The sequence below is a fragment of the Uloborus diversus genome, chromosome 3 (genome assembly GCF_026930045.1).
Source record: "Uloborus diversus isolate 005 chromosome 3, Udiv.v.3.1, whole genome shotgun sequence".
Lineage (NCBI taxonomy): Eukaryota > Metazoa > Arthropoda > Arachnida > Araneae > Uloboridae > Uloborus > Uloborus diversus.
Window position 1 is genome coordinate 59173065 of NC_072733.1, and position 26669 is coordinate 59199733.

Genomic DNA, 26669 nt, shown 5'->3' on the forward strand with positions numbered 1-26669 from the left:
GGTCAAAAATTGACATATGGCGGTTTTTAACTAGTATGTTATGTTTGTTCATCACGAAACTATTTTCTATATATTTTTTAATGAATTCTTGTATCTTACGCATAATTGAAATTAATGAGTTTGCCGTCTTTGAGGTATTTTAAGTTTAAATATTACGGCTAACAAATTGGCACAATTTAATGTCTCGGAGTTATTGCAGATTTAGTTATTAAGCTGATTACAATTTGCCCAAATCAACTCCCTTTCATGCGATTGCCTTCAAAATTGAATCAGTGTCTGTTTCCGTTTATGTTTACTTGTATATAAAATTTTGTTGGGATTCTCGGCTACTTCTTAAGATATATCAGTCAAAACGAACGAGAAAGAACGTTCGATTGCACTCCCTCTCTCTCTTGAGCAAATCGGCGCAATAAATGAATTGGCAACTCTTCCTTCCCTCTTCATGAAGCAGCACGACTTTTTGTATTTTGTACAGAATAGAGGTGCTTGTTTCTAATTTGTGAAATGTAAAAGCTCCAGTTTTTATAACCACTAAACAAAGCTCCGCAAAAGCTTAACCGCAAAACAAAGGTCCTATTTTTTTTTATAACCGCGAAACTATCAAATTTAGAAAAAAAAAGTTGGCTTCTTGTCCGGCGACTTGATACGAAAGCTTACTATTATTTAAAATGAAAAATGATTAAGCAAGCTTTGCGGTTGAATATGATTGAAATGAAAAATCTACGTAAAGCACAAATTATCAAGAAAATACAGCTATTTCAAAGCTCAAATGCAGCCACTTCACCAGTGCAAAAAATTCAACACACCACAGGAAAGTCGTCAGAGAACTGACTTTTTGTTTTCTCAAGGCTTTCTTATTGTTTGAGTTTTATGATATGAAAAAAGAGCGATGCATGATTTTCAACTACGTTTTAGTAAAAAATCATCTAAACTTGGAACTTATTTCGACTGAAACGTACTTTCAATCCGATTTTTCTTAATTTGTTATGATTTTTACAAGCAAGCATTTTTAACTTTTAGAAAATATTATCATCTTTCTGACAATTCATTAGGTGCACAAAGAAAAAAAAATGTCAATAATTTAGATTGTACAGTTAGTTATTTCATGCTGTGAACAAGGTGAAAAAATTAAAAGTTTCATCATTAAATTTACTGTTAGAAATAGGGGTATGATGATTTTTGATATTTTTAATAATTATTTCAGTAATGTAAACTGTACAATTAGTTATTTCATGGTGTGAACAATGTGTACAAGTTAAAATCTTCATCATTAAGTTTACTACTAGAGTTAGGGGTCTGATGGTTTCTGTTATTTTTAATAAGCATTTAAAACTTCAAATTGACTTAACAACATTTAACATTTAAAACCTTAAATTTTTAAAAACTGGAATTTTGGATTAAATGACTTTTGCCTGACCGCAAATAGGCAGGTGCCAATAATGTTTGAGATCAAAAAAATTTAGAACATGATGAAACCCATCGGAAAAGTAAGACAATATAATAAAATAAATAGGAAAAATAATTTACGGGCGATCTGAGTTCGGGAAGGGGTAGGAGGGGGGGGGTTGAGGGGAGAAAACGGTTTATCAGAATTTCCGGCAAAACAACGAGTCCTATCGAAAAAAAGTAAAAGACAAAGTTGTTGGTAATAAAATGAACTACAACTTTTGTATTTGCACTTTTTTTACATAACCTCAAAATTTATGCGAAAAATTCAAAAAACTAACTTTTTTGGTTTTTTATTTTTATCTCCCATAAAAAAAGATTTTTTTTTTCACAAAACTTAGTGAAAAGTTACCTTTTTATGTTTCAAATAAACTGCAAATTTTTTGATTTGAAACATTTATTTTTTTCTTCAATTTTTGATTTAACAATAAAGAAAAAGAGCATTGTAATTTTCAATCGAAAAATCTCACGTCAAAATATCTGATTTTAAAACAAAAAATCGGTGCGTGTTTTTTTCGATGGAATCTCTACTTTCTGATGGTATAAAAAATTGTACAATAGTATGGGAAAATTTCGCAGAAAATGAAAAAACACAAAAAACACACACACAAAAAAAAAAACATCATTACGTAAAATTTGAAGCTATTTATTATAAAATGTACGCTTTAATTGCTCAAAAAATGTAAGATTTCATGTTAAATTGCTAAATTAAAAAATTAAAAATCCGTGGAACATAGAGATTGCAAAAAACGCGTGAAAATAGTTATAAAAAGTCGACATACAAGCGTATGATAATGCCCTTTTATTGCAACTAAAACAGGCACATTTCTCAAACGAGCTGTAATGTTTTTATCGAAATCATTCTGTGTGTTTTGTTTTTGAATATTCTGTAATTTGTAATATATTATCTCTTGTATTGTTATTTTGAACAGATTCACATATTCAATGTTCGGGTATATTAAAAAGAAAAGTATGAAAGAAATTTTTGATTAAAAACGACCATTTTTCTGTATTATTCAGTTTTCTAGGTTATGTTTACGTTAAGCATACTATTTATGAAGGAAAATAATAATAATTTTATTTTATAGCTGATTGATTCAAATTAAAATAAACATAGTATTTACCTTAATATGTAGAGTCCAAAAGTTTATTTTCAATAATTAAATACGTCACGATTTACTTTAAGTAACTTAACCTGCACGTGTATGTTTATGAATGATGTTGTTCATTGCTCGAACGATCTTAGCAGCTGCTACGAAATAATTTTTATTTTTATCTCCCATAAAAAAAAACGATTTTTTTTTTCACGAAACTTAGTGAAAAGTTACCTTTTTATTGTTTCAAATAAACTGCAAATTTTTTGATTTGAAACATTTATTTTTCCTTCTATTTTTGATTTAATAATAAAGAAAAAAGCATTGTAGTAAGCGATTGTATAGCGGGTAGTAAGGCCCAGACCTTTCTAGACCATTTCCCTCTTCTGTGCGAAATATTTTCTGAATACTACAATGTTCTATAGACCATTCAAGTGAAAAGTTATCCTCACATATAGAATAGCGAATATCACTGATCGACTAATGTTCTGACGTCACCATGAAGAGAAGTGTAATAAACACAAAACATTTGAGAATTTAACATCAGCTTTAATTCATCGAACTTGTAAAATTCAATATAATGATGAGATTGCAATAGCTACGTTTCGTACTTCAAAACAGAGAAAATCAAAGGAAGGAAAACAAACAAATAAATAAAGACGCTCTCACATTTAATTTCCAATTTCATGTTTTTTTTTTTTTTTTTTTTGTTTTTTTTGCAATGAGTTTTTTAAAATAATATTTCAAAAGGAAGAATACGATCGGTTCAAAATAATAATACAAGAGATAACACAAAACAAATTATAGCACATTCAAAAACAAAACACACGGAATGATTTTCATAAAAACATTTATAGTTCGTTTGAGAAATGTGCCTGATTTTGTTGCAGTAAAAGCATATTATCATACTGCTTGTATGTCGACTTTTGTTAACTATTTTCGTGTGTTTTTTTAAATCTCGATGTTCCACGGATTTTCAATTTTTTAATTAATTTAACATTAAAATTTACATTTTTTTGAGTAATTAAAGCGTAAATTTTAATAAATAGCTTAAAACTTTACTTAATGATGATTTTTTTTTCAAATTCAAATTTTTTCGTGTTTTTTTTTATTTTCTGCGAAAATTTCCAATACTATTGCATATATTATTTTATACCATCAGAAAGTAGAGATTCCAACGAAAAAAACACGCTCCGATTTTTTTAGGAAAATTTAGATACTTTGACGTGAGATTTTTCGATTGAAAATTACAATGCTTTTTTTTTTATTAAATCAAAAATAGAAGAAAAATAAATATTTTGAATTAAAAAAAATGCAGTGTATTTGAGACATAAAAAGGGTAACTTTTCACTAAGTTTCGTGAAAAAAATATTTTTTTTTATGGGAGATAAAAATAAAAAACCGAAAAGTTGGTTTTTTGAATTTTTCGCAGAATTTTTGAGTGTATGTAAAAAAAAGTGCAAATACAAAAGTTGTAGTTCTTTTTTATTACCAACAACTTTGTCTTTTACTTTTTTTTCGATAAGATTCGTAGTTTTGCCGGAAATTGTGATAACCGTTCCCCCCTTAAACTCCCTCCTCCCCCCTTCCCGAACTCAGATCGCCTGTAAATTATTTTTCCTATTTATTTTATTATATCTTCTTACTTTTCCGATGGGTTTCATCCTGTTCTATTTTTTTAAAACTTTTTACCATTTTCAAAGGTATTGGCACTGGCCTAAAATGTATAAACGAACAACAAAACTTTGACAGTTGAAACGATGTCAACTGAAACAAAAGGCTACAAAAACTTTTTTGTAAACGTTATTTGGTGTTTTAGTTTGTGATATCAGAAGACATTCCTACTTACTATGAATAAATTAAATGAAAAAAAAGGGATAGAATTATGTGCTAATTTAGAAATTGTAACAAAATAAAGATTGGTCTAAAGTTTTATAATCGCCATCAAGATTGCCAAATGTGTCTACAATCATTGATAGGCATTATATCAGTGTTCCCCATTTCTTCTCTAGTTTACTTGTTGCATAAAAATTAAAAAGAAATAATAAGAATACGTAACTGCTTACATGTTAAGTTCAAATATTTTACTACTTATACTACATCGGACGGCACATTTATGCGTCTATGATTGGCATTATCCTGATGTAGTATAGCTAAAATATTTGAACATGTCATGTCGGTAAGTTATTATTTTTTTTCATTTTCTTACAAAATCCTTTAGAAGCTAACAGGATAATCTCATACAACAAGTAAACTAGAAACAAAAATGGGAAAACTGATCCAATACCTACTTAAACAGAAGCCATCAAATGATAATCGTGAAATCTAGTATTGGGTTTGTAGTATGAGAAGAGATTTTCAAGGATTACGAAATTAATCATAACACCAAGTTTTCTCTCCATTTTTTGTATGTGTGGGGAATCCAAGAGAAGCTACAAAGTAAACAAAAACAAAAACTGCTCTTGCTTTTGTGATGGAAGACAAATGTTTAATCAATAAAAAAAAGGGTGGCCAAGGATGTTTTCAGTTATGACGGCAACTGCTGCTATTAGTCAGACCCGAAATGAAACGAGGAAGGAAAGGTGCTTAGAAGCAGCTTATATCGTCTAATATGGGAATACGTTGCTCTTCGAATCCCCCAAATGAGTGTTAGTCACGTGAGGCGGCCGCCATGACAAATGGCTACCTCAGGATAAGATAGGATAGGGGAGAAAAAAAAAAAAAACCGTAGCGGCGCACATACACCCTCTCTCACACACATTCCATTTTGGGAACATCGAAGATTTCCTCAGCAGAGTTTTAAGAGATTGAGCCTATCGTTCCTTCATCAAGCTGCATTCTTTCGCCGTTGATACACGAAAAGTTTGCGCGTTTCAATACCTGCATTTTCTTTGTTGCATTAGAGTCTTTTTTTTTTTTTCAACGCTGTTTTCTGTATTGGGGAGCATTCATTCGTATCGGCATTGATTGATCTGGTATTTTAAACTTCGAGATTAAACTCGAGATTTGTGGCTTATGACTTGTGATGACTGAGCACGGCTCCATAATTTTTTTAACAGCTTTGTGTTCACCTGAAATATCAAATGAAAGTTTGATATCTTTTTATTCATCTATAGATTTGTTCCATACGTATATTTATGTGTGCTTCACGGTAGTTTCTCTTGTTGACAAGTACCCATAAATCTTTGTTGATGTGCTTTTGATGCTGCAAAACGAAGTTTACATTTCGTTTATAGTCCGCAATATATTATATAATTTAAAACTGCGTGTTTCTGTGAAATTCGTTTTCCGAATTATCGAATATCGATGCATATTGCGTGATTTATTATTTTTCAGAGAAAATTGGTTTTATTCGCGTTTTTATCATTCACAGTTTCATCACATTTTATTGCTTTGCTAACATTGAGTGCACGCAATTATAAAATGTATTAATGTAACGTAAATACCTGTAATCTTGCCGGAAACCTCCAAATTTTATGAAATGATTCGTCTATATATTGCAGAGAAGATATGGTAAAATTTGTCTATCATAAATATTAGTTGTTCCTGCTTTCCGTTGCTGCGGAGACTTATGACATTTGCGAAAACCTTTAAGTTTAAACCAAATTTACTCTTAAGATGTATATCAATCATCGGTGTCTTTCACCTGTAAGTGAGGGAATGTACCAAAGAAAAAACATTTCAATAGAAACCAGTGGTTCATAAAATGTACCCTATTGAGGTTCAATTGGACTTTACGGTAGCAATTATTTAGTTCCATGTCATCATTATCACATTATCATTTGTAGAAAAAACTGATTTGATGTGTTTGATAAGTGAACCAGTGTTTAAGAGTTCGTTATTCAAAACTTCAAGCATAATGTTAACCAATATGTAACCTCTAATTAAAATAAATTGGCATTTAAAATAGTTCATAAAAATCACGTATTTGAAAGCTTTGACAGATTTTTTTATCGGAAGGTTTTTGTAAGATAAATTTGTTATGTGGAGCTTATTATAACTTACAATAGCTTACGAAAAAGTGCGATCACCGTGTAAAATAAGTATGTTTTGAAGAAAAAAAATGAAATAAGTAAATAAATTCTTCATAAAATGTAACCTTTACTAAATGTATCGCATGTTTTTAATTTTCTCATTTCGGGTAAAAGTAAAATGTAAACATATATATTACTGCATTATTGTTTGGAATCATTTTGCATTCATTTCAGAGTCTTCAATAGCAAAATAATGATATTAACTGTAAAGAAATGACATATTAAAACATTTATATATTATATATACCCATTAAAGAATTTATAAAATTATAAAATGTATAAATTAATTACAATTAGTCACATATAAAATTAAACTTTGAGATAGATACAATACATAAAAATGTATTTGAGGCCGAGAAATATTTATTGTAGCATTAGTAACTATCAACTTACCTTTCACTATTTTATTTGCAACAGTAAATAAGTACCTTAACAAGCTTCAAGGAGTTTAAAAATGTCTTGCACATAAAAATTTTTTACAGTACGGAATAATTAAAAGTATGAAAACACAGCTTACCAGAATGTAAAATATTAATTTGCAAAATTTCAAGACTCTAGAAATCTCAAAACTCTGCATTTTACTGCCTGGTTGACCTGACAATGATAAATATTAAAGACCTACCCACCTCCATAGCATTTGTAACCTTTTTTTTATTATGCTATTTCCAGTGTTCAAGTGAATCCATACATTTAGTTCTTACCTGAAATTATTCTTTATATTTAAAAATTACAATCACTGCTTTCATTATCTAAATTGAATTCGTAAATGTTTTTCAATCTCACCTAGAATGAAATAAAAGAAGTAATTGATTTTGACAAGGAAAACTAGCTTCCGCTATTTTACTAAACAAAGTATGTGCAGTTATATTTAATCTTTGAATTTGTACTTACAATAAGGCTAAGTTTAAATTCATACTTTTTTGATTTTTAGATGAATATATTTCTGATGGCAATGTATACTGTCAGTTACTCCAGAGATCAGTAGTATATAACTCACCTGTAAGTAACAAAATTACGATTTAGATAGATATTACATGTTTTACATAATATTTTATTGTAAAAATGTAAAAGAGCAACTGGAAATAATGGGAGTTGGTACAATGAAAATTTAAAATGAATATTTTGCAGTTTTTATTAATTCATAATAGTATACCAAGAAACACTGAATTCACGTATCTATGTCGATTAAAAATAACTGACTTTAAATACAGTTGGCTCTCTGTTTAACGACTCTCTATTTAACGATCCTCTCTATTTAAAGACGGCTTTTCACATTTTCGAATCTTCCACTGTAGTCTTAAAAGCATTCTTCAGGGCTCATTATTCTTAAGGACGATTTTTTGTGGTCCCTTGAAAGTCGTTAAACAGAGAGTAAACTGTATTAAGGTGCATTAAATGTACAATGCATTAAATGCAATGCCAAAAATGCATTAAAAGGTACAATTCTACTTTCAAACACGATATTCTCAAAATGTCTTTTTTAAAAACTCATGTTCCTTTTTTAAGAAAACTACTTGATATGTTTTCTTTCAAATTTTCACACTATTTTTTTTACATGTTCATAATTATACGGATCTCAAAAACTTTTGCTTTAGGACTCACACTTTTCCTAAACGGCTGTTTTTGCGGTCAGAAACGACCTTTTTTAAACTTAAAAGTGATTATAAGCTACAATTTAATCAATTGTAAAGTAAACAAAATTGTCTGAAAGTTTCCCTTCAGTGGACTCTTAAATATCTCTTGAAAACACTTGAAGATTACAAGTTTCTATCATTGACACACTTTTTAAAAAAACCTACATAAGTTTTAGCAATTTTACATTACGCATAGATAGGGTACCGACTCCCCTTAATAGTGGCGAGATAATATCCGTTTAGGTAATGATAAAAGTGTTTGGCTGCAGCTGTCAACTTTACCAGGCAAGCTTTGTCCACAATAAAAAATAAAAAAAAAAAAAAAACTACACGTCAAAATGCACTATGTTATGTGTGTCATTTGATACATTATAAACCAAGTACAATAGGCTTGCAGGCAATGCACCATGCATGTATCATATGCTTCATTTTTAATTTTACCGTGAATATTCAAGCGATACACAATGTCTAGCACCTATTCCAATATCAAACTCAAGCGAAAAATGTACTATACATTCAATAGTCTACTGAACATCATATTATGAGTGTTTTTGTACACCACAAAAATTAGTAACAATTTGTTGGGTGTGTGTGTGTAAAATTTAAGTATAATAGGTTTTTAATCCTTGAGCAAGAATTAGTAAATGGAGGGAGCAGGTCTAACTATTGGCTCAGCAAAAGCAGAGGCTAAGACTACAAGTCAGGTGACTCGATGAATGGCTGACACGTTTTGCGTGAAACTAACGAAAGAAAACTGATTTCTTCCAATGCTTTAAATCGAACATGTGACTTGAGGCCTTGGTTCACGAAAGAAAGCTTTCGATCCCTCCATTTTATCTCTTCTCAATGGTTTTAACAGGCGCACCAATCAAATATCAAATGAGTTGTGATAAATTTTTGAGATCGGAATGGTATGCGTTTAGCAGATGCACCACGTACAAGAAGGTTAGATGTCTTATTGTATATTTTGGATGTAAAATACCGTAAAGCCTAAACAAACATACAATGCTTACTTTAAAAATTAAATTAAAAAAAATATTACAGCATATAAAGGTAGAACAATGCGTTTTACAATAAAAGCTCCTTATATGGGGCAAATTGATAGTTATGTTTTTCTAATGAAATGTTTTCTATTTGTTTATGCAAAATATGTTTTAAATGAATGCATAAATTATTTAATGGAGAATTGAATGCATAAATGAGAAAAATGAATAAATAAAGAAATGAATTAAGATTTTAATAAATGAATGAATCAACTAGTCAATCAGTAAAAAATAAATGAATAAATAAAAAAATGAATTAGTTAAAGAATGAATACGTTAATGATTTAATAAAAACATAACTAAATAAATGAAATAACTTTTCACTTTGCCTTTATTCAAATTAAAGTAAAACTTTCGAATCAAAACATGCTAATATTAAATATGTCATTATAGTACTGACGATCAGTTTGTCTAAATTATTAATATTTGTAGAGTTAATAACAATAACTTTAATCATTTAATAATAACAAACATTATTTTTAATTACAACAAAATATTCCAATAGGAATAGCTTTTACTGTCATATACCTTCAACGTTAAAATCACTTTTGTTTTGTCTAGAATCAGCCATTGTTTAATGACGGGGTTAAAATATTTTTAAATCAATGATATTTCAAACTGTTAAATATTTTACATTTCATTTATCCCCATATTCTCCTATATCATGTTTGGTGCGTTATTTAGGAATATATGGGGTACTAGTGACCACTTAATGTGATTTAAGAAATTAAAATACCTTACATTTTGACTGCTTATTAAGTATAATATGAAGACATTTTTGACGATTTAGTTATTTTATTTAAAATTTTCGCGTAACTCAGCTTCAAACAAAAAGAATTTGAAACTAGCATTCCTGCGAGCGCTGTTTTTTTTTCTACTATGAATAAAAATACGAAATATTAATTTACCTGATAAACCTTGAGTTATTCCACCGCAGTAGACTGTGCAATTGGTAGGGCTGGACTGGTTATAAACTTCATCAAATGTGAGGGGCTTGGCATTGGCTACAAAAGTATGAATATGTATTTATTTTGGGTACAGCTAATATGTAAAATTACATAATAAGTCCAACAAATCAATTTTTTTACTTATGGAAAGTAAACGCAGAGCTTCATTAGTTTAAGAAATTACATTAAGCACAAAAATGTTTTTTACGTAAATGAAAATGATAGAAAATCATCGAAAAGTTGCAATACTAGAGCAGAAGGATTTTTGGATGTTCAAAATATAATAATAACAGTGGTTTGTTAATTTCATGATCAATAAAAAAACATAGGGTGCTTTTATATGTATCCCCCCCCCCCCCTTTGTTTCCTTCGCTCACTTTTTTTCGTTTCAAAGACTTTGTTTAAATGTGCTGTACATTATTTCATTTTCCCAAGTCACATAAAATACATTATTTTGCAGCTTTAGCTAATAAATTGTGTTTTGAAAATGATCCTCAAAAATGTTTTCGCACATTTTAAATTAAAGAATATAGTTGAAAAGCGAAAACAAATGAATACAGTTTTACAAATGAAAAATCCTTAATACTAAAGAAGTTTCTGAAACATTGCTTGGATTATTCGTCTTTATAGAGATCTCTTATGATTTCGTTTTTCAAGTTTTATACGATTAAGTCAAATACATACTGCAGGAAAATGAATTATTAACTAATTTCAATGCAATTCCTTAAACGTTATTCAATTTCTGATCAAAAATGATCAAAATATTAATTCGTGTGACTTTTTGTCTTAAAACGCAAACTGACTTTAAAATAATTGGTCCTTGCCAGTCGAAGATCCATCGTCTTCATTAAGGGTGACTGGGGGACGTTAAATATGCTCGAGGTCACAAAGTCCTCCAAGGTAAACGATACCTCTGGGGTAGGGTGGTTCAAAATACATGAAAATAGTTTCTCCTATGTAACGGAACACCCCTCAATATTTTTAAGCTTGTGGACAGTAATATACTCGAAGAATTTTAGCTTCCTATTTCAACTGAAAGAGGGTGCTCAACCCCCTCCTCCAAACTTCATAAGTATGGGAAGGAGGGTTAAAAAATACATTGAACTGAAAAAACAATGCTCCATATTGTAATATAAAGTTTAGTAATATGCATATACATTGCAACAAAATAATTATTTACAAAAAATACAACTTTGGGAATTAAATGTTTCTAAATTTGTATCATTTTCTATGCTACGGCTAATGTTAAATTAAGGGGTCATTGATTAAATTGTCATTGTTTAAATTAGCTTACTGTCCATAGATGGTGATGCCATCTATCGTGTTGTCTGAGCTAAATCAAACTTCCACCTAGAAATAGGCGCTCGATTAAACGGAAGCCGTACTGCCTTAAAATCGAATAGCATTGCTACTAGGGCTCGGGTTCCCGAGTGGCATATGTAACAACAACAATAACAAAATAATTGAATTTTAGTTCTTATTTTAGTAAGATTTGGCGGTAAAAGGAAATATTAAAAAAATGTTTTTTGAAATTAATACTCTTATATTTTTGAGTATGTTCATATGGCAATTTTTAATGCTGATAAAATGGGCATTTAATAAGAAAACATTCGTAGAAAAAACTAGAGTATTTATACTTTTTTTTCAAATTAATATTACGTTGTGTTTGTGTACGTATATACACTCATATCTAATAATCTTTAATGTAGGAAGAACAAACGTTTAATAATAAAAAAAAAAGAAAACATTTTTGGTCTTACTTGAATTTCGTTGAATGCAATAGAATTGTTTAAAATTAGAAAATTATATTTCCAATTATACTGAAAAAAATTCGTAAAATATTATGTTTTTTACTTTTGTAATTAATTTTTACACCAAATGATAGATGATCAAATTAAATCTTATTACTTTAACAACAGCAAGATTACCATAATTTATATAAAACTATTAACACATCGAACCACATAGGCTGTAGGATTGCTCTGATTCATTTAACTTACGCACAAACTAATCCACGTAGACCTTTGTATTGACTATGTGCTATAGGTTCGGAGGAAATTTTCATGTGTATATTTAGCCATACTCAAAGCAAAGATCACATTAATACGTTCTGATTTTGTGTGAACTGAAGTTTTTGAAAACTTGATTGAAGAATTGCCTTTCCGAATCGTAAAAGATATGCTTCAAAGTGTAGAAATACTTTTAGAAAACGAAAAGCTGAAACTTTGATGTGCTTTGTGCTGTGTTTATTTTATTTGTAAGTGAAAAACAATTATAACAATTTGTAAAATTATTTTTCATTGGGAATACTTTGAGGGAAAAATTTCTAGTGCTTGAGTAAAAATAAAATATAAAGAATGAGTTTTTTTATGTACATCTATAAACAGCACCACAATCTAATTATTGAAATGCTTCTGTAGAAGGATGCATCTCAAAGTTCTCAAAGGCGATGTTTAAATACATGAGAGCTAAGAATTTCTTTTGAATATATACACTACATCTTTACCTTTCCATGAGATTTGTAGTGTCATTATAGCTTGTTCTCTTAGGTAAACCGATGAAAAAAATCGTTATTTCAGTCTTCTCTTCCTATAGGGGAAGTTTTTCTTTTAATCTCATTTCCCTTCCCCTTTTTTTGGAAAAGAAGAAAGAAACAAATAACTTTTTTTTTTACATACGTATAAGCGGAGAGTCATTCATTTTAAATTGCAAATGTTATCATTCCATCACGTAATGTAGTATTCGGAGGAATGACAATTTATTAAACTTAGCAGGAAAACTGCGCTTTTATTTATTGTTTTATTTGATAAAGAATGTATAACTGCATTTTCAGGAGCTACGAGTTAGAGCTTCAGAAGCAGTAATAGTCCTTATAATCCTTTGGAACATGTTTTCGAATGAATATTATATTCTGTTGACGCAGAAACTCTATGTAAAAATGTATCTGCAATTACATTCTCTGGTATGAATAACTAAGTTAGGTAAAAACCTTTCATAAAATTCCGCAGTAAATCAAAGGAGTAGTTACCACCGATAAGTATTAGATTTGTTTTTACTTGATGATTTCATGGCACTGTGTTAGTTTGAAAAAAATCAAATTTAAATGCATGACGAATTGAAACTGAATCTTTGTTGCCGAAGATGCGGAAATGTATCTCAATGGATAAAACTCACCCTCGAATGAATATTGAGTTTTTTTTTTCGACTCGACCACACGTGGATAAGGGCCTAAGAACGTATAGACCCCCGAAATATCCATTTTGACGATTCCCGAGTTAATTACAACGAGTTTTCTCGTGACGTCTGTATGTACGTATGTGCGTATGTATGTCGCATAACTCAAGAATGGTATGTCCTAGAATTTGAAATTCGGTACGTTGACTCCTAGTGAGGTCTAGTTGTGCACCTCCCCTTTTGGTTTGCATTCGGGTGTTTCCAAAGGGGTCTTTTGCCCCTTTTTTTGGGTGGGGGGGGAATCGCTGTTAATTTCGATGTAAACTCAAGTGGTGTTATAATTTGGCGGACACTTGGCGATAGATCGCCATTATTTTGGTCGCCAAGTTTTGTCGCAAACTTGGTCGCCTTTGTTGCGACAAATTTGGCATTTTTTTTGTTTGATTTTTTAAAAATCATATTTCAATTTGCCCACTGTTGGTGATATTTAGGGAGTAAACTATTGATTCACATTAAAAATGCCAATAATGGGGAAATGACATTAAATTGGAGTAAAAGGAAGTCATGTGATGCACACATCAGCTTGTTTGTAGTTCGGTTTCGGTAAAATTATGAAACCATATACCATAATATTCCGTATAAGTATTATGCGAGGTCTTGCAATTCATTCGTATGGTAGTTACTTTAAAAGTTGAATTCAATGGGAATAACAAAGAAGCTTAAAACAACCATTCGTTAAAACATTATGAAACACACATGAGCTACTTTTAAAAGCTTACAGATGGCTAATGAATATAAAATCCAAACAAAGTTTATAGATATAAGAAAAACTTTGAGTAACATTCGTATATGGGAGATACTTCACTTTCCCGTTTTTACTTATAATTGAAGCATAAACTCCGAAAAAAGGAGTATGTTAAGACGGTTAGCACTACTGAAAATGTTGAAAGATAACAAAGTAGATGTCTTACTCTCGTTCTGAGAACGATTGGCAGGAGGCTTTCTTGTTGCCCAGTTGGTGCGAATTGCTCGACTCCCGAGCCATTGGCCGTTCATGGTACCGATCGCATTTTCGGCATCCTGAAATTAAGCACGAATTTGAAAAGTTAAAGCATAAATTAAAATACAAGGACAGCGACAATCAATGTGTCATGAGTAGTTACACAATTACGCTAGTAGTTTACGTAACGGAGGAGAGGGATATTTAACCACTTTCAAAGTACAGGATGCCTTTCAGAAAATTCATGGTTAAATTATTTCTGTAAAATGTAAGTCAGGAAGTGATGGAATACATTAAATTGCCCGAAATGACTTTCAATTTTAATTTTAGATTCTTTGTATAACTTCTAATAAATATTAGTGATTGTCCTAAAGAATATAAAGGAATTCCTATTGTTGAATTAATGAACTGTCCTCATGAAAAAGTTGAACAGGAAAGAGCTTGATGAAATAAAAATGTTTGGCTGTGAAAAGCAATGCTTTAAATGCTTGTTAACTGTTGTACATGATTATTACGGTACTGGTGCCTGGAGCAAAGGAGGATCAGAGAGGACATGATTCAGTTGTTTAAATTTATCAAAATGAATGATGTTAATGGATTAAATTTTTGCACCGAAAGCAGGACGAGGGATAATTGTTTTAAGCTATTCAAATCTCAGGCTAACCTGGAAATAAGGAAAAACTACTTCTTTAGTAGGGTTGTGGCACTGGGAACAGCTTACCGGAAGAGTTGGTAATGAGCAAGGGGACGGATAGCTTTAAGAGAACCATTGATCTTCATTGGGGACTAATAAATTGACTAGTACCAGACTAGCTGAGCCAAGAGCCTATTGCTGGTCGTCATAGTTGCATTTGTATTTGTATTTTTATTCTTTTCATATATATTTCTTTGTTTGTATGACTATAGCACGTGTAGATATGGATATATAAAGTCATAGGTTAATCAAAGATCAAAACTGCTGTTAAAAGCTGAAGGAAACATTTTTTCTCTCGCAGTCATGAAACATCTGAGTTTTAAGTCAACTTAGACTTCTTACATATATTGTGTGTAAAAATTGTCGGTTTTTTATATGCTGCACTTCATTTCAAAAAAAAAAAAAAAAAAAAAGATCAGTAACAGCTCCCTTCCACACACATATTTATGTATAACTGAACTCTAGTATCTTAAAGCTTAAACATTGGCAAGTATGCAGTTGTCATGCATGCAGTTATCGAAAATAATCCTCTCTAACAACCATTCAAAAACTGAGTTAACATTTCTCACTTCAGCATTTACAAATTAGTTTATTGTAAACTAGTTTATTGTATTGTATAGTTTTTCAGCGGTTATTATAATTTTTTTTCCATAGATATGACTGTATGCTTGAATACCCTTCTAATATAAAAGCACCACGATAAGTTTTAAATGCTATATTTACTTCTTTGCATACTGAGGAGACTTCATTAAATCTTTAAAATTTCTAGTGACCTTTACTCTCCTTAAATTAATAAGCAAAGAATGCATTCATTATTTGCTTTATTTTTCTTTTTAATCTAACGGTTTTTAACGCAACTACTCTCCTTCATTATTGATACATACACGAGGAGACACACATGGTGACGATCATTAAGCTATGTAGGGAAAGTAAACTTTGATAACTTGTGAACTGAAGCGATATTTAATTAAAACTCTGCGATTGAACTCAGGGCACATTGGGATTTATTTGATCTTGTGCATTATTGTTGTTTACTTTTTGATTAAAATATAGAAGTACAGCGTTTATGAAAGTATTTCGAGCGTCATGGTTTTCTATGATGGTAATTTCCTCCCGATTGTGACTCAAAGGAAATTTGTGCTTAACTACAAGCTGAAGACAGCCTTTCTCCACCGCACCCTACCTTTTTGCGTATAGTCTTAGGCCCTGCCACACACAATATGCTTCATTTTTTTTTTAAAATAGAGATCATATATTTTTAAATTGTGACCTTTCACAATTTTGCAAATTTTTGAGCAATATAACACAGCTGAAGGCAACTAGTCTAAGTGATGCCTGTCAAAAATTTGCAAAAATCTGATAGGTTCAATTAGAAATGAACTCATTCTTACTATCGAAAATGACCTGTACTTTGAAAATGTGTCGCTCATGCAGGTGGATTCATAGGACGAATAATGCTGGAAGATCAATTTTGGAGCTTCCAATGCTCGCTACAGGTCACCTAAAGATGACTGGTAAGGTTATCACTTGACCGCTCTTGTCCTCTGATCTTAAATATTAGGAATTATTTTTGATAAGCATATTAAAAAGTTCACGAAAATTGTCCCAAAATTCTTCACAGAGGTAAAACCTATTTCGGAAGTCATCGAAAGCATAGATGTCACAAAATATTAACAAGTTTTTCAGAATTCTGCTATTCCTTAATACCATATCAGAGCCATTGACAGTGAACATGTATTGACTAACTTGTACGTAATCAAAAACTTGAACAATTTATGTTTAACATAGATTAGTAGTTCTTTGAAGGTAGAAAACTCGGGTTTTGAGTCGCTGTAAATCGGTTTTCTTTACATTGGGAGTGACAGTAAAGCAAAGGAAACTTTACTCTTGCTAAGTTTTCGATCTTGAGTATTTAAACGTAATAATTTTGTTTTTGATGCACTTCCAATAAATAATCTTTTAGAAATATTTTTAATTTTTTTTCCGGCCAATTCTACAGGTTAGACTCGTGGACTCGTGGACAAAACATTGAACATTAAAGCATCAATGTTAGCGATACATCGATTAAAAACATTTCTGATCTGATATGTCGATGCACTAAAATAGCGATACTAATTTAAGTTTTTACAATATGTACATTGTAACATCTGACTGAACCCACTAGGCCGTAACTTTTACTTTGAACAATCGACGCCAAGTGAAAAGTAATTTGTTTGATTCATTTTTTAAAATACGAAATTAAAACTTCAGTATAAACTAATTTCGAAAGAGCTTTCAATTTTTACCTTAATTGCACAAAAACTAAATGCGCTATTCAGCTCTGCAAACACTGGAAACTCGTCAACTTTAAGGACAATTTTTCTATTAACAATTTTTCAGAAAAAAGGCTCGTCAAAAATTTTCCAGGTAAGTCTACTTGTATAGATTAATAATCTATACGAAACTCTTATGTAATTTACGTTGCACCTAGTAATCAATGATAGACATAATCATCAGGTTTTTATTTGTTTTATGTTTGATTTGATACTTTTTCGTTTTGATGTAAAACAGGGACATCGAAAAAGTATTGACCTCAAATCATAAATCCTGATGTCGCCTTCTTATGCATGTTTGTTATACTAAAATGTGTTCAAACGCTGTCAATGATTGTTTAAAGGAAATTTGAGCTTAATTGCAAACAATTTAATAGCTACTAAAATTTGATCTTTTATGGTATGGAAAATATCCATCTTCTTTGTTGCATTTCATCTTTTTTTTTATAAATAATCTTTTAACACAAAACTTCGTAATATAGAGGCGAAAGCATTTTCTCAAAAAATTATGAAATGTTGAAACATTTCAGTTCGTAACTTTTCATGTTTTAAGTGAGGAGACAGAGCGTGAAAATTGTCATCCTCTTTTCAGGCTGGATCAATTATTTTTTGTTTAAATGAAAAGAAAAAAAAAAGAAGTATAGCCTTAGAATTAATATTTGTCTGCGTCAAAAAAGCTAGATAGTTAATAAATAAAAAGCGCTTTTTGAAAGTTAAGTTACTTTACTTAAATTTAAAGTACCGGGAAAACAGAAAAAAAAAACCCGTGAAAAATGTACTCGAAAATGCTATGCGTTTCAATTTTCGAGTTTAGAGTTGTACGTTCTGCTCATGATATTTTAAACGTTACGGACAAAGTTACTCTTCAAAGAATTAAAAAATATTCTTGCCCTTAAAGATCTTTATAATTCACCAAGATTTCAACTCTTGGAAAAATAATAACACCGTTTTGTTTGTGAAAGCTCAAAATTTTATTTGAAAAGTTTCCTGATAATAAAGTCGAATGCCAGCAAGTACATGAAATTGTAGAGGGAATCGATTTTACTTTGCATAATTTATTTATCTTTTTATTACTAGGAAAGAGGAAGAGGCAGAACGAAAAACTTTTGCTTTGAAAACAAAACAAAAATCTGCTGCCATCTAGCGGCAAAATGCATAGTTATTTCTCTTATAACATCAAAATATTAAAAGAATATAACATAAAAAATGAGAAAAGTGTTCTTTACATTTTAAGCTGAGCTTAAATTTAATCAGCTTTTAAAATTTTCGGAAAAAAATAGTGCAGAAATGAAGTATATTATTTTTCCTCTGAAAAGTTTTTACTTACAGTCTCTAAAAAATATTTTAGAATAAATAGTTCGAAATAGACACGTTTTTTTTTTTAAATCAAAGATTAATTAGTATTAAAAAATCACAAAAAATAAATAAATAAATATATATATATATATATATATATATAATAAAATCATGTATTGCTAAAACAAATACGCATGTATGTATATGTTCTATAATGTGTACTTGGCATGTATGAATATTTTTTAGAAGTCTTAAGTAAACATAAACGGTGGAACAAATCAAACAAAGTGTACTACATTAATCCACTTAAATGCATTTATGTATCACAAAAAATATCTTTTGACTTTTTTCTCTTTGCTTGAAACTGAAAAAGTATTCGGTCAAGGAATGTTGAAAATAGTAAACACAACTTTAGAAAATGGACATTAATAGGCATAAAACTTAATAAAATACTAATAATAAAAAGACAGGTACGAATTTTTTGTTGGTCCTCGGTGTTTAATGATAAAAATAGAGCCTTATTTTAAAAGGTACAAAAATATAATGACGTTTGTGTTAACATGGAACAGATATTTTCGGTTTCAGTTGATAATTCTTTAGCTTTGATTGAAAATAAACCATGTTGATTTTCTGAAATCTGTCCATAAGTTTCAAAAGACATCTTTGCAACTCGTTGTGAGCAAAAATCTCGTCAGTTTTTTTATTAAATTATAGATTGTGATTTTATTATTTTTTTTCAAAAACACAGCATTGACCTGTTGCATCTCTTCAACGCTACAATTTTATTTAATTGGTTTGGACCCATTCAATCTTTATAGATCTCTAAAACTAGTTTAGTTGGTTAAAACAAAGTTTTAGACAAAGTTTAAACAAGAACTAGTTTACGAGGAAAAAAACTTTACGACCTTAAGAACGTGAAGTTTTTTTTAAAATTAATATTATTAAGCGTTCACGTATAGTTTTGGGCTGTTCGTTACAAATGCGAATGCTCCAGAACTGCTTAATTTTGTTTTGTTTAAAAATGCGTAGCTGTTGTCTAGTTATTCATTTAATAAAGTGAAGCTTTCCTTGTATTCAATTTCAAAATGTACGCAAAATTTGGAAAAATTCGGAACATTTCTTTATATTTCTTTCCGAAAAAGAAATAGTGTATATCATCATTCATCTGTCCCTTCGTTTAAGCATCTAAAGGTGAAAAAAATGCAATAGATCACTTTTCTATAGAAAAAAAGAGGAATAAAAGCGTTGTATCATTTACCTGAAAAAGGAATGTTTTCCTAAGTGGACTGGAGAATATGTTTGGTAGGAGAAAATATGTTTCAGGAGATTCATTTTATACATTTTTCACACAGTAAAGAATGTTTTGTCTCTCTGGACGTTGCTATGTAAGGAATACATTATCGCTGCTCTCGTAAACGGCTCCCGTAAATAACGTTTTATGCCGAAGTGTGCATTTAAATACAAGTATTGTTTAATACAAGTATTTAAAAAATTCTCTATTTCAAAAATCGTTTTTTTTTCCAAACTAGGCTTTGGTAATAAGGTAGTTACATATATGCTTTCGAATGCAGTTTTATTGCGTTGTCCTATGATGGGTACATTTTTCAACGCTCTCATATTTAAGATTAAATTAGCAGTATATTAGTTAATTAAAAGCTTTAGTAAAAATTCCTTACTTCATTCTTTTTAAGATATTTCGACTGTTATTAAATTATACTCTTTAACACATGCTCTTGGACGTAGTTTGATTAATTTTACTGTGGTCATGCTTGAAACTTCGTTATGTTATTATAACGATGCTTTTTTTTTGTTTTTTAAACCAGCATGAATAATAGACACAACAGGGTGACAAGAAGTAATTTAGACACACATAATACAATAACTTTTAAAGCTAATTAACATATTACGACCAAACTTCAAAATAAACATGAATACATTATTTCGTCTAATATACTTTCAAATTTGCATAGTGGTTACCTCTAGCCTTATTACACAGCTTTAAATGTGTAACAAAATTTGCAACTATGAGCCGCAACTTACTGATATTTTATCCCATTCCTTCCATAAAGATTACTTTAAGGATGCCAGAGTTTTATGAGGTTTAGCACACACCCTTTTCTCAAAGATGGATGGAACAGAATAATCCATTGGGTTCAAATCTGGGGAATATGGTTGGCCATTTTTGAGCTCCAATGAAGTCCGGAAAATGTGTCTTGAACCCATCTTGAGTGTCTTTAATTCCGCGTGCAGGTACGGAATATTGTTGGAAGGTCAATTTTTCGTTTTCAAAGAACTTCTGCAACCAAGGTAAAAGAACATCGTCCAAAATGAGTTTGCGATAAGTTTTTTGATTAATCTTTATGACTTGATCAACAAAAACATGCGGTGTTTTCCCACTAGCACATATCTCACCCCAAACCATTGCAATTGGGGACGTTGACGCTGTCAAACAATGCAAGAATGTCTTGGAGACAAGGGTGCGTGCTAAACCTCATAAAACTTTGGCACCCCTAAAGAAATACTTATGCAAGGAATGGGATAAAATATCAATAAGTAAGTTGCGGCTCATAGTCGAAAATTTTGTGACACGTTTAAAGCTCTGTATTAGAGCTAAAGGTAGCCACTTTGAAAATTTGTGAATGTACTAGACAACATAATGTATTCATGTTTATTTTGAAGTTTGGTCGTAATAGTTTCATTAGCATTGAAATTATAATACATTATGTGTATCTAAGTTATTTCTTGTCACCTTGTATAATCAATTATGAATGAAAATGATATTTGGAATTTCGTTAGGAAAAATTTTACCAGGTTTTTTTAAAAACCATGTGAACTGTCATTAGTTTACGCACATGACAATTACTAGTGTAAAACTTGTATGTCAAGTATACATAACAATCAATCACATAGCTTCTCTAAACATCTACGAGCTCTACTTTATTTTTAAATTCTTAAAAGGCCGTATACCAATTATGTGCTCCAATGATCGTTATTGAACTTTAACTACAATCAATGCTGCATACGATCAAATGTAAGAACGAAGTTCTCATCGAAAAACTGCAAAGGAAATTGAAAAGGAACTTTTGCAAATACTAATATTTCAATTTTCCTTACCCTATGTACTTTTTAAACCATTAAGAAACTGATAGCATTGTTGTCACGTTTAATTGGATTATTTTAGAGTAGTTGTTTTTGTGAACTACAAACACTTCAATTTTGTGTAAAATTTCGTATTGAGCATTTGTGGTAAGGAAATATATATATTTCAAATAAGTATATATATTTGAGTGTTGTGTCTTAGACACTAATAATTTGATTGGATTTATGACAGTCTTTATCATTTGGTAGCTATAAAATAATCGTATATTTTTTTATTGCATATTTATCCCTTATTGCACCAAATCTGTTGAATCTGAGAAAAAATTACCTTTCTTTTCTTTTAAACTTAAAATTTGGTCAATAAATGAAGTCTCACATATATTTCTTCCAACATGTGCTTTTTCTAGCAATTTCCCAAATACTGAGTCCCATTTTTAAAGGAGTTTTGAAAAGTTCAGAGCTGAAAAGTGGTTATATTTCCAAATGCGGTAAGTGTTCTAAAATGGAAGTTCCCTCATTATTACCTAAATTTCTCCAACGCATATTTTTATCGCTTTCGGAGAATCCCCATTGAGAAGAAAATGTGGATTGCACACTTAGAACAATATATCACTCTTCATAAAATATTCTATCAGTTTAGTTTAGTGATCATATTTCTTCGCATATGCGTTTTCCATGAGAATCCCTCGCTGATTATTTTGTTGAATGCTAGGACTAAATTCACTTCTTATTTCATGAAAACCATTTAGTTTTTTTTATTTATTTACGTGCGTTTCCAATGTTTAGATAGACGTTCCGAGCAATAATCTATCAAGTATAAAAGGGAACGAAAATTGTTGGTAGCATCATTCACATTTTAGATGTTGTTCTACTGAGCTCTTTGTTTTGTAACGTTTTTCTCTTGATTAAGAAGATACAATAAAATGAATGCCATTTTCTCCATTTTTGAATTGAAGTATATACTCGGGTTACTTATGGACTCGAAAGGTCATTTGAAAGTACTTCTCAGCAGCAGAAAAGGAAGTTTTTGAGAACGTAACGAGTACATAAAAGATGCTCTTCATACGTAATTTCTGTACTTCAGAGCCAGACTAACGAAAGTCCAAAAATAGTGATTTTCCATTTATTAGTGCATTATGTCCCCCCAATTCATGTTTAGGGAAATCATAAGTATCAAAAAAATTGAAAACCGAAAATTGGTCATTAGTACCTAATTAGACTGCTATATATGAGATGGGAAAATATCGTCCAACTAGAAGAACATGAATTTCAGTAATTATTGATATGGAAAAATAGTAATTTGAATTTTTTTATCGCTATTGAAAAATGAAAGGAAATGTTGCACTTTGATCTGTAAAACTTACTGCAAAAGCTTTAACACTTTCAATGAAAAAGTGTAAAGTGTAATGTGGTATGTCAAAAAAAGTTTCATATCATTCATTGATCGTACTATTGTCAAACTTTTTTTGTTCAAATAGTTTTCTGATGCTCCCTTAATAGGAATGGAAGGACAAAGGGGCCATATAAAAAGTTAGATTTCGTATTTTTGCACTACATTTTTTCACTTTTAATCTCTTAACTCTGCATCTTATTTGAACCCTTTTTGTGATTGAAAGCATGTATGTAACAATAATGTTTGCAAAATTAGTGGTCTTGCAGGTCTGAGGGGTACAATATAATGCAGTTCTAATATTAATGAATCGCTTTAACGAATGTTGTTTTATTTTTTAATTCAAGTTCATGTTTAACCGGATACCGTCGAAAAGCCTTCACATAAGGGAGGGTGTTGTACCTTGGGACACTGCTAATTTCTAAGATTCTATTTTTAGCAGCCATGTTTTTTGTCATCTCTAATAGTAATCTTCAACACTAAATGGTGCCAAAGTAATAATTAGCGTCAAAAAAGTTAAATTGATGATTTTGTGGGAGAAGGAAAATTTCATGACTCCAAAGTAAATATTTTCTTCATTTTAATTTCATTTTCTGTCTCTGTATTTGTTCAACTAATCAGCTGAATCTTATTTTGTTACAAAAGACAACTACTTTAAATATTTAGGGTATGAGAAAATAATGATAGTGCACCTAGATTGACCATCATTTTCGTTTTTCTTAAACGTGGGGATTGTACCTTGTGACAGCCAAACATATTTAGGACGCGTCCAAAGGTACAACACATGCATGGTTCTTAATAACTAAGGTATGTTTAGGAACGTGAGAAAATGTTCTAGTCTGACGTAGTCTTTTAAACACATTTAGTTCCAGATAATATATCCTTACGTCATTATTAATGGTCGTAATTCATTACTCATGGTTTAATTCATTGCCATGAAAATTTTGTTTTGTTTTGTTTTTGGTGCAAAATTGGCCTAAGTACATGGGTGTTCCATGAATCATGAAGAATGTCCTATGGTGCAACAGGATGTGTCCTAAGGTATAGTAGGATGTTGCACCTTGGAACACTGCCCCTATAGGGACAGTTTGGAACTCTTACTTTAAATGACTGGCAATATTGTATTTCGAACTGTCTGAATTTAAAAAAAAAGTTGCAAAGAAATAGGTTGGGATTTTAAATTTGATTTAAATCATTGACGTTAAAAAATAAAATATGAAAAGTGTCTCAAGGTACAACAATTCCCCTAATGTTATGCAGATACCCCTTAATTTTAAACACCAAAGTTAGGATTTGAATAACGAATGTATGAAAAATAATCAAACTCACCGCTTTCTTGACGAAAGAAACAAAACCATAGCCTTTCGATTTAAGCGTCTGGGGATCTCGAACTACACGGCAGTCCCTAAAAGGAGACGAAAAAAATAAATTAGAGCTACAATAACTCTTAACTAATACGTACAATAAGCATTGATAAAAATATCTTTGGTTAAACATACCATGTAGAAATAAATAGAAAGTCTGAGTTTTAATATAGTGTACTTCTAAATACTTAAATCTTTGTTGAGAAGGAAATAGTTGTTATTTTTTTAACATGGTGGTATAAGCATAAAAATACATTTTTATTTCACGAAAGTAATCGATTTAAGTGCGTATGTTCGATTATTGAGTAATCACGATTGCTTATTGTTCTCACTTGACTCTTTCTGGCGTGCTATGATTTTATTCCCCCCCCCACCTCCCTCTGCAGCACCACCGTCGACCGGCCTCACAATGCTGCTCCTCTAGCGAAAACCTTCTCCAGATTGCGTACATATCCTACACGCATGCCCACACACACACAATCGCACACACATAAACACATACCCCCCCACACATACCTGCACACTCATGCCTGCACACAGACACAAACACACGCCTACACACTCACACACACGCGCCTGCACACAGACACAAACACACCTACAAACACACATACCCCCCACACACATGCCTGCACACACGCAAAAAAACACGTGATTGCGAAAAACATAATTTGAATTCAAGATGTTAAAATTCAAATTAATTTTTTTAAATTTATTTTGTGTTCAACGTTCTATTTTTGCATTAACAATTTCTGATGTTTTAGTATAAGTGGTTCAATAAGGATGGAGTAAGCTGATTTACCTAGGGAACGAATCAGCCTTAGTATCAAATGTCATAGTATAGTCGCATCAGAGTAACGGTAAGATATCTAAATCCAGAAATAACACTAAGATATTATACTGTTCCTCTGAGGCGATGATATGAGTATTTTTAAGTCAAACGCTCTCTTGAATTTTCTTTAAGTAGATTTAATACGCTTCATATCCCTTTTAGCAGATCACTGATTCATTGAGATTAGCAGCATGTACGAATTTCGAAAATATACAGTCACTATACTCGATGATATCTTATCCTTCAAAAATAGCTGCAGTCAAACTCCTGACGCATATGTTGCGCGCAATTTGTTTGTATTTTGATACTTTCCGTCAGTTGCAAAAGATATCTCCCATTTACATTTTAGGTTTTCCGGTAATCTCTGAAAAGAATAAAAACTGCGCAAGCGTAGGGAGAAAATATAAGCCTGGCGACATTAACTTGCCAGACTCCAGCAAGGAAAAAGCGGTCTTTGTAGATAAAATATCACCTCCGACTCAGAAATGAGATGAGCACAGAACGCATTTCTAATCATTACAAGGCGTGCCAATCTCATGAAAACATATTTGGTTCACAAACCACGTTCGTTAAAAGCGCAAGTAGGGGAGGTTGCTTCGTTGCACTTGAATCGAAACTACTTCAAAATGGTGGAAAACAAGAAAGGTAACGGGTAAAAATTTCCGGCTATTTTCGTTGTGATCATCCAAAGAGGGACAAAGTAGTTGTGGCTTAGCAAAGACGTATTTTAATGATGGGACATTATTCTTTATTCTGCCAATTTTCGAGTAAAAAATGCTTCATCGCAAATGTTTTCTTCACTAGTTTTTCACATTTTGCCCACTATTCAGTTGAACTTTGATTTTGACTGCAATTTGGGACAGTTAAACCGAGAAAAAAAAAACAGCAGCAGGGTAGTCTTACAATTATTGTAGTAGAATAAGTTGGTTTTCACGTATTTTATGTAATCTGTTGCAGTGTGACAAAAAAATTATTTTTTTTTAAAAGTCTGTTAAAGTGTGACTAAAAAAGTGGATCTCGAACGACAGGATTATTGAACTTAAGGTGAGTGAGGAAATGTGGTAAAGAATTGGTTGCAAATAATTATAAAAAAAAAGGCGAATTCAGGACTTGTTTTCTTTTGATAGCACAACTCTGCCGTGCTAAGCGCAAAAGTCGTATCTGCATCTGAGTTCAAAATGAGAAATTGCCGTTTAAAGTTGTGTGCCTCCATGTATTTGATACAGATGCAACTTTTTTTTAAATAGTTTTTAAAAAATATTTCCCATTCACAAATGACCATAAAACATTGTATTTAGGTAAAACATGTG

The 26669-nt window shown here is 30.9% G+C and overlaps 1 protein-coding gene across 1 annotated transcript in view; it reads right to left on the minus strand.

Annotated features, from left to right (window-relative positions):
* The window catches only part of LOC129218762 (cytotoxic granule associated RNA binding protein TIA1-like), a 146920-nt gene extending 121556 nt beyond the window's left edge, over positions 1–25364 (minus strand). Inside the window, exons 1-4 of the mRNA XM_054853086.1 lie at positions 25330–25364; positions 24493–24568; positions 14344–14452; positions 10160–10255 (exon numbers count right to left, since the gene is read on the minus strand). Of these exons, the coding sequence (XP_054709061.1) occupies positions 10160–10255; positions 14344–14452; positions 24493–24568; positions 25330–25364 (316 nt within the window). The remainder of the gene's footprint in view (positions 1–10159; positions 10256–14343; positions 14453–24492; positions 24569–25329) is intronic.
* Between the last annotated feature and the right edge of the window lie 1305 nt (positions 25365–26669).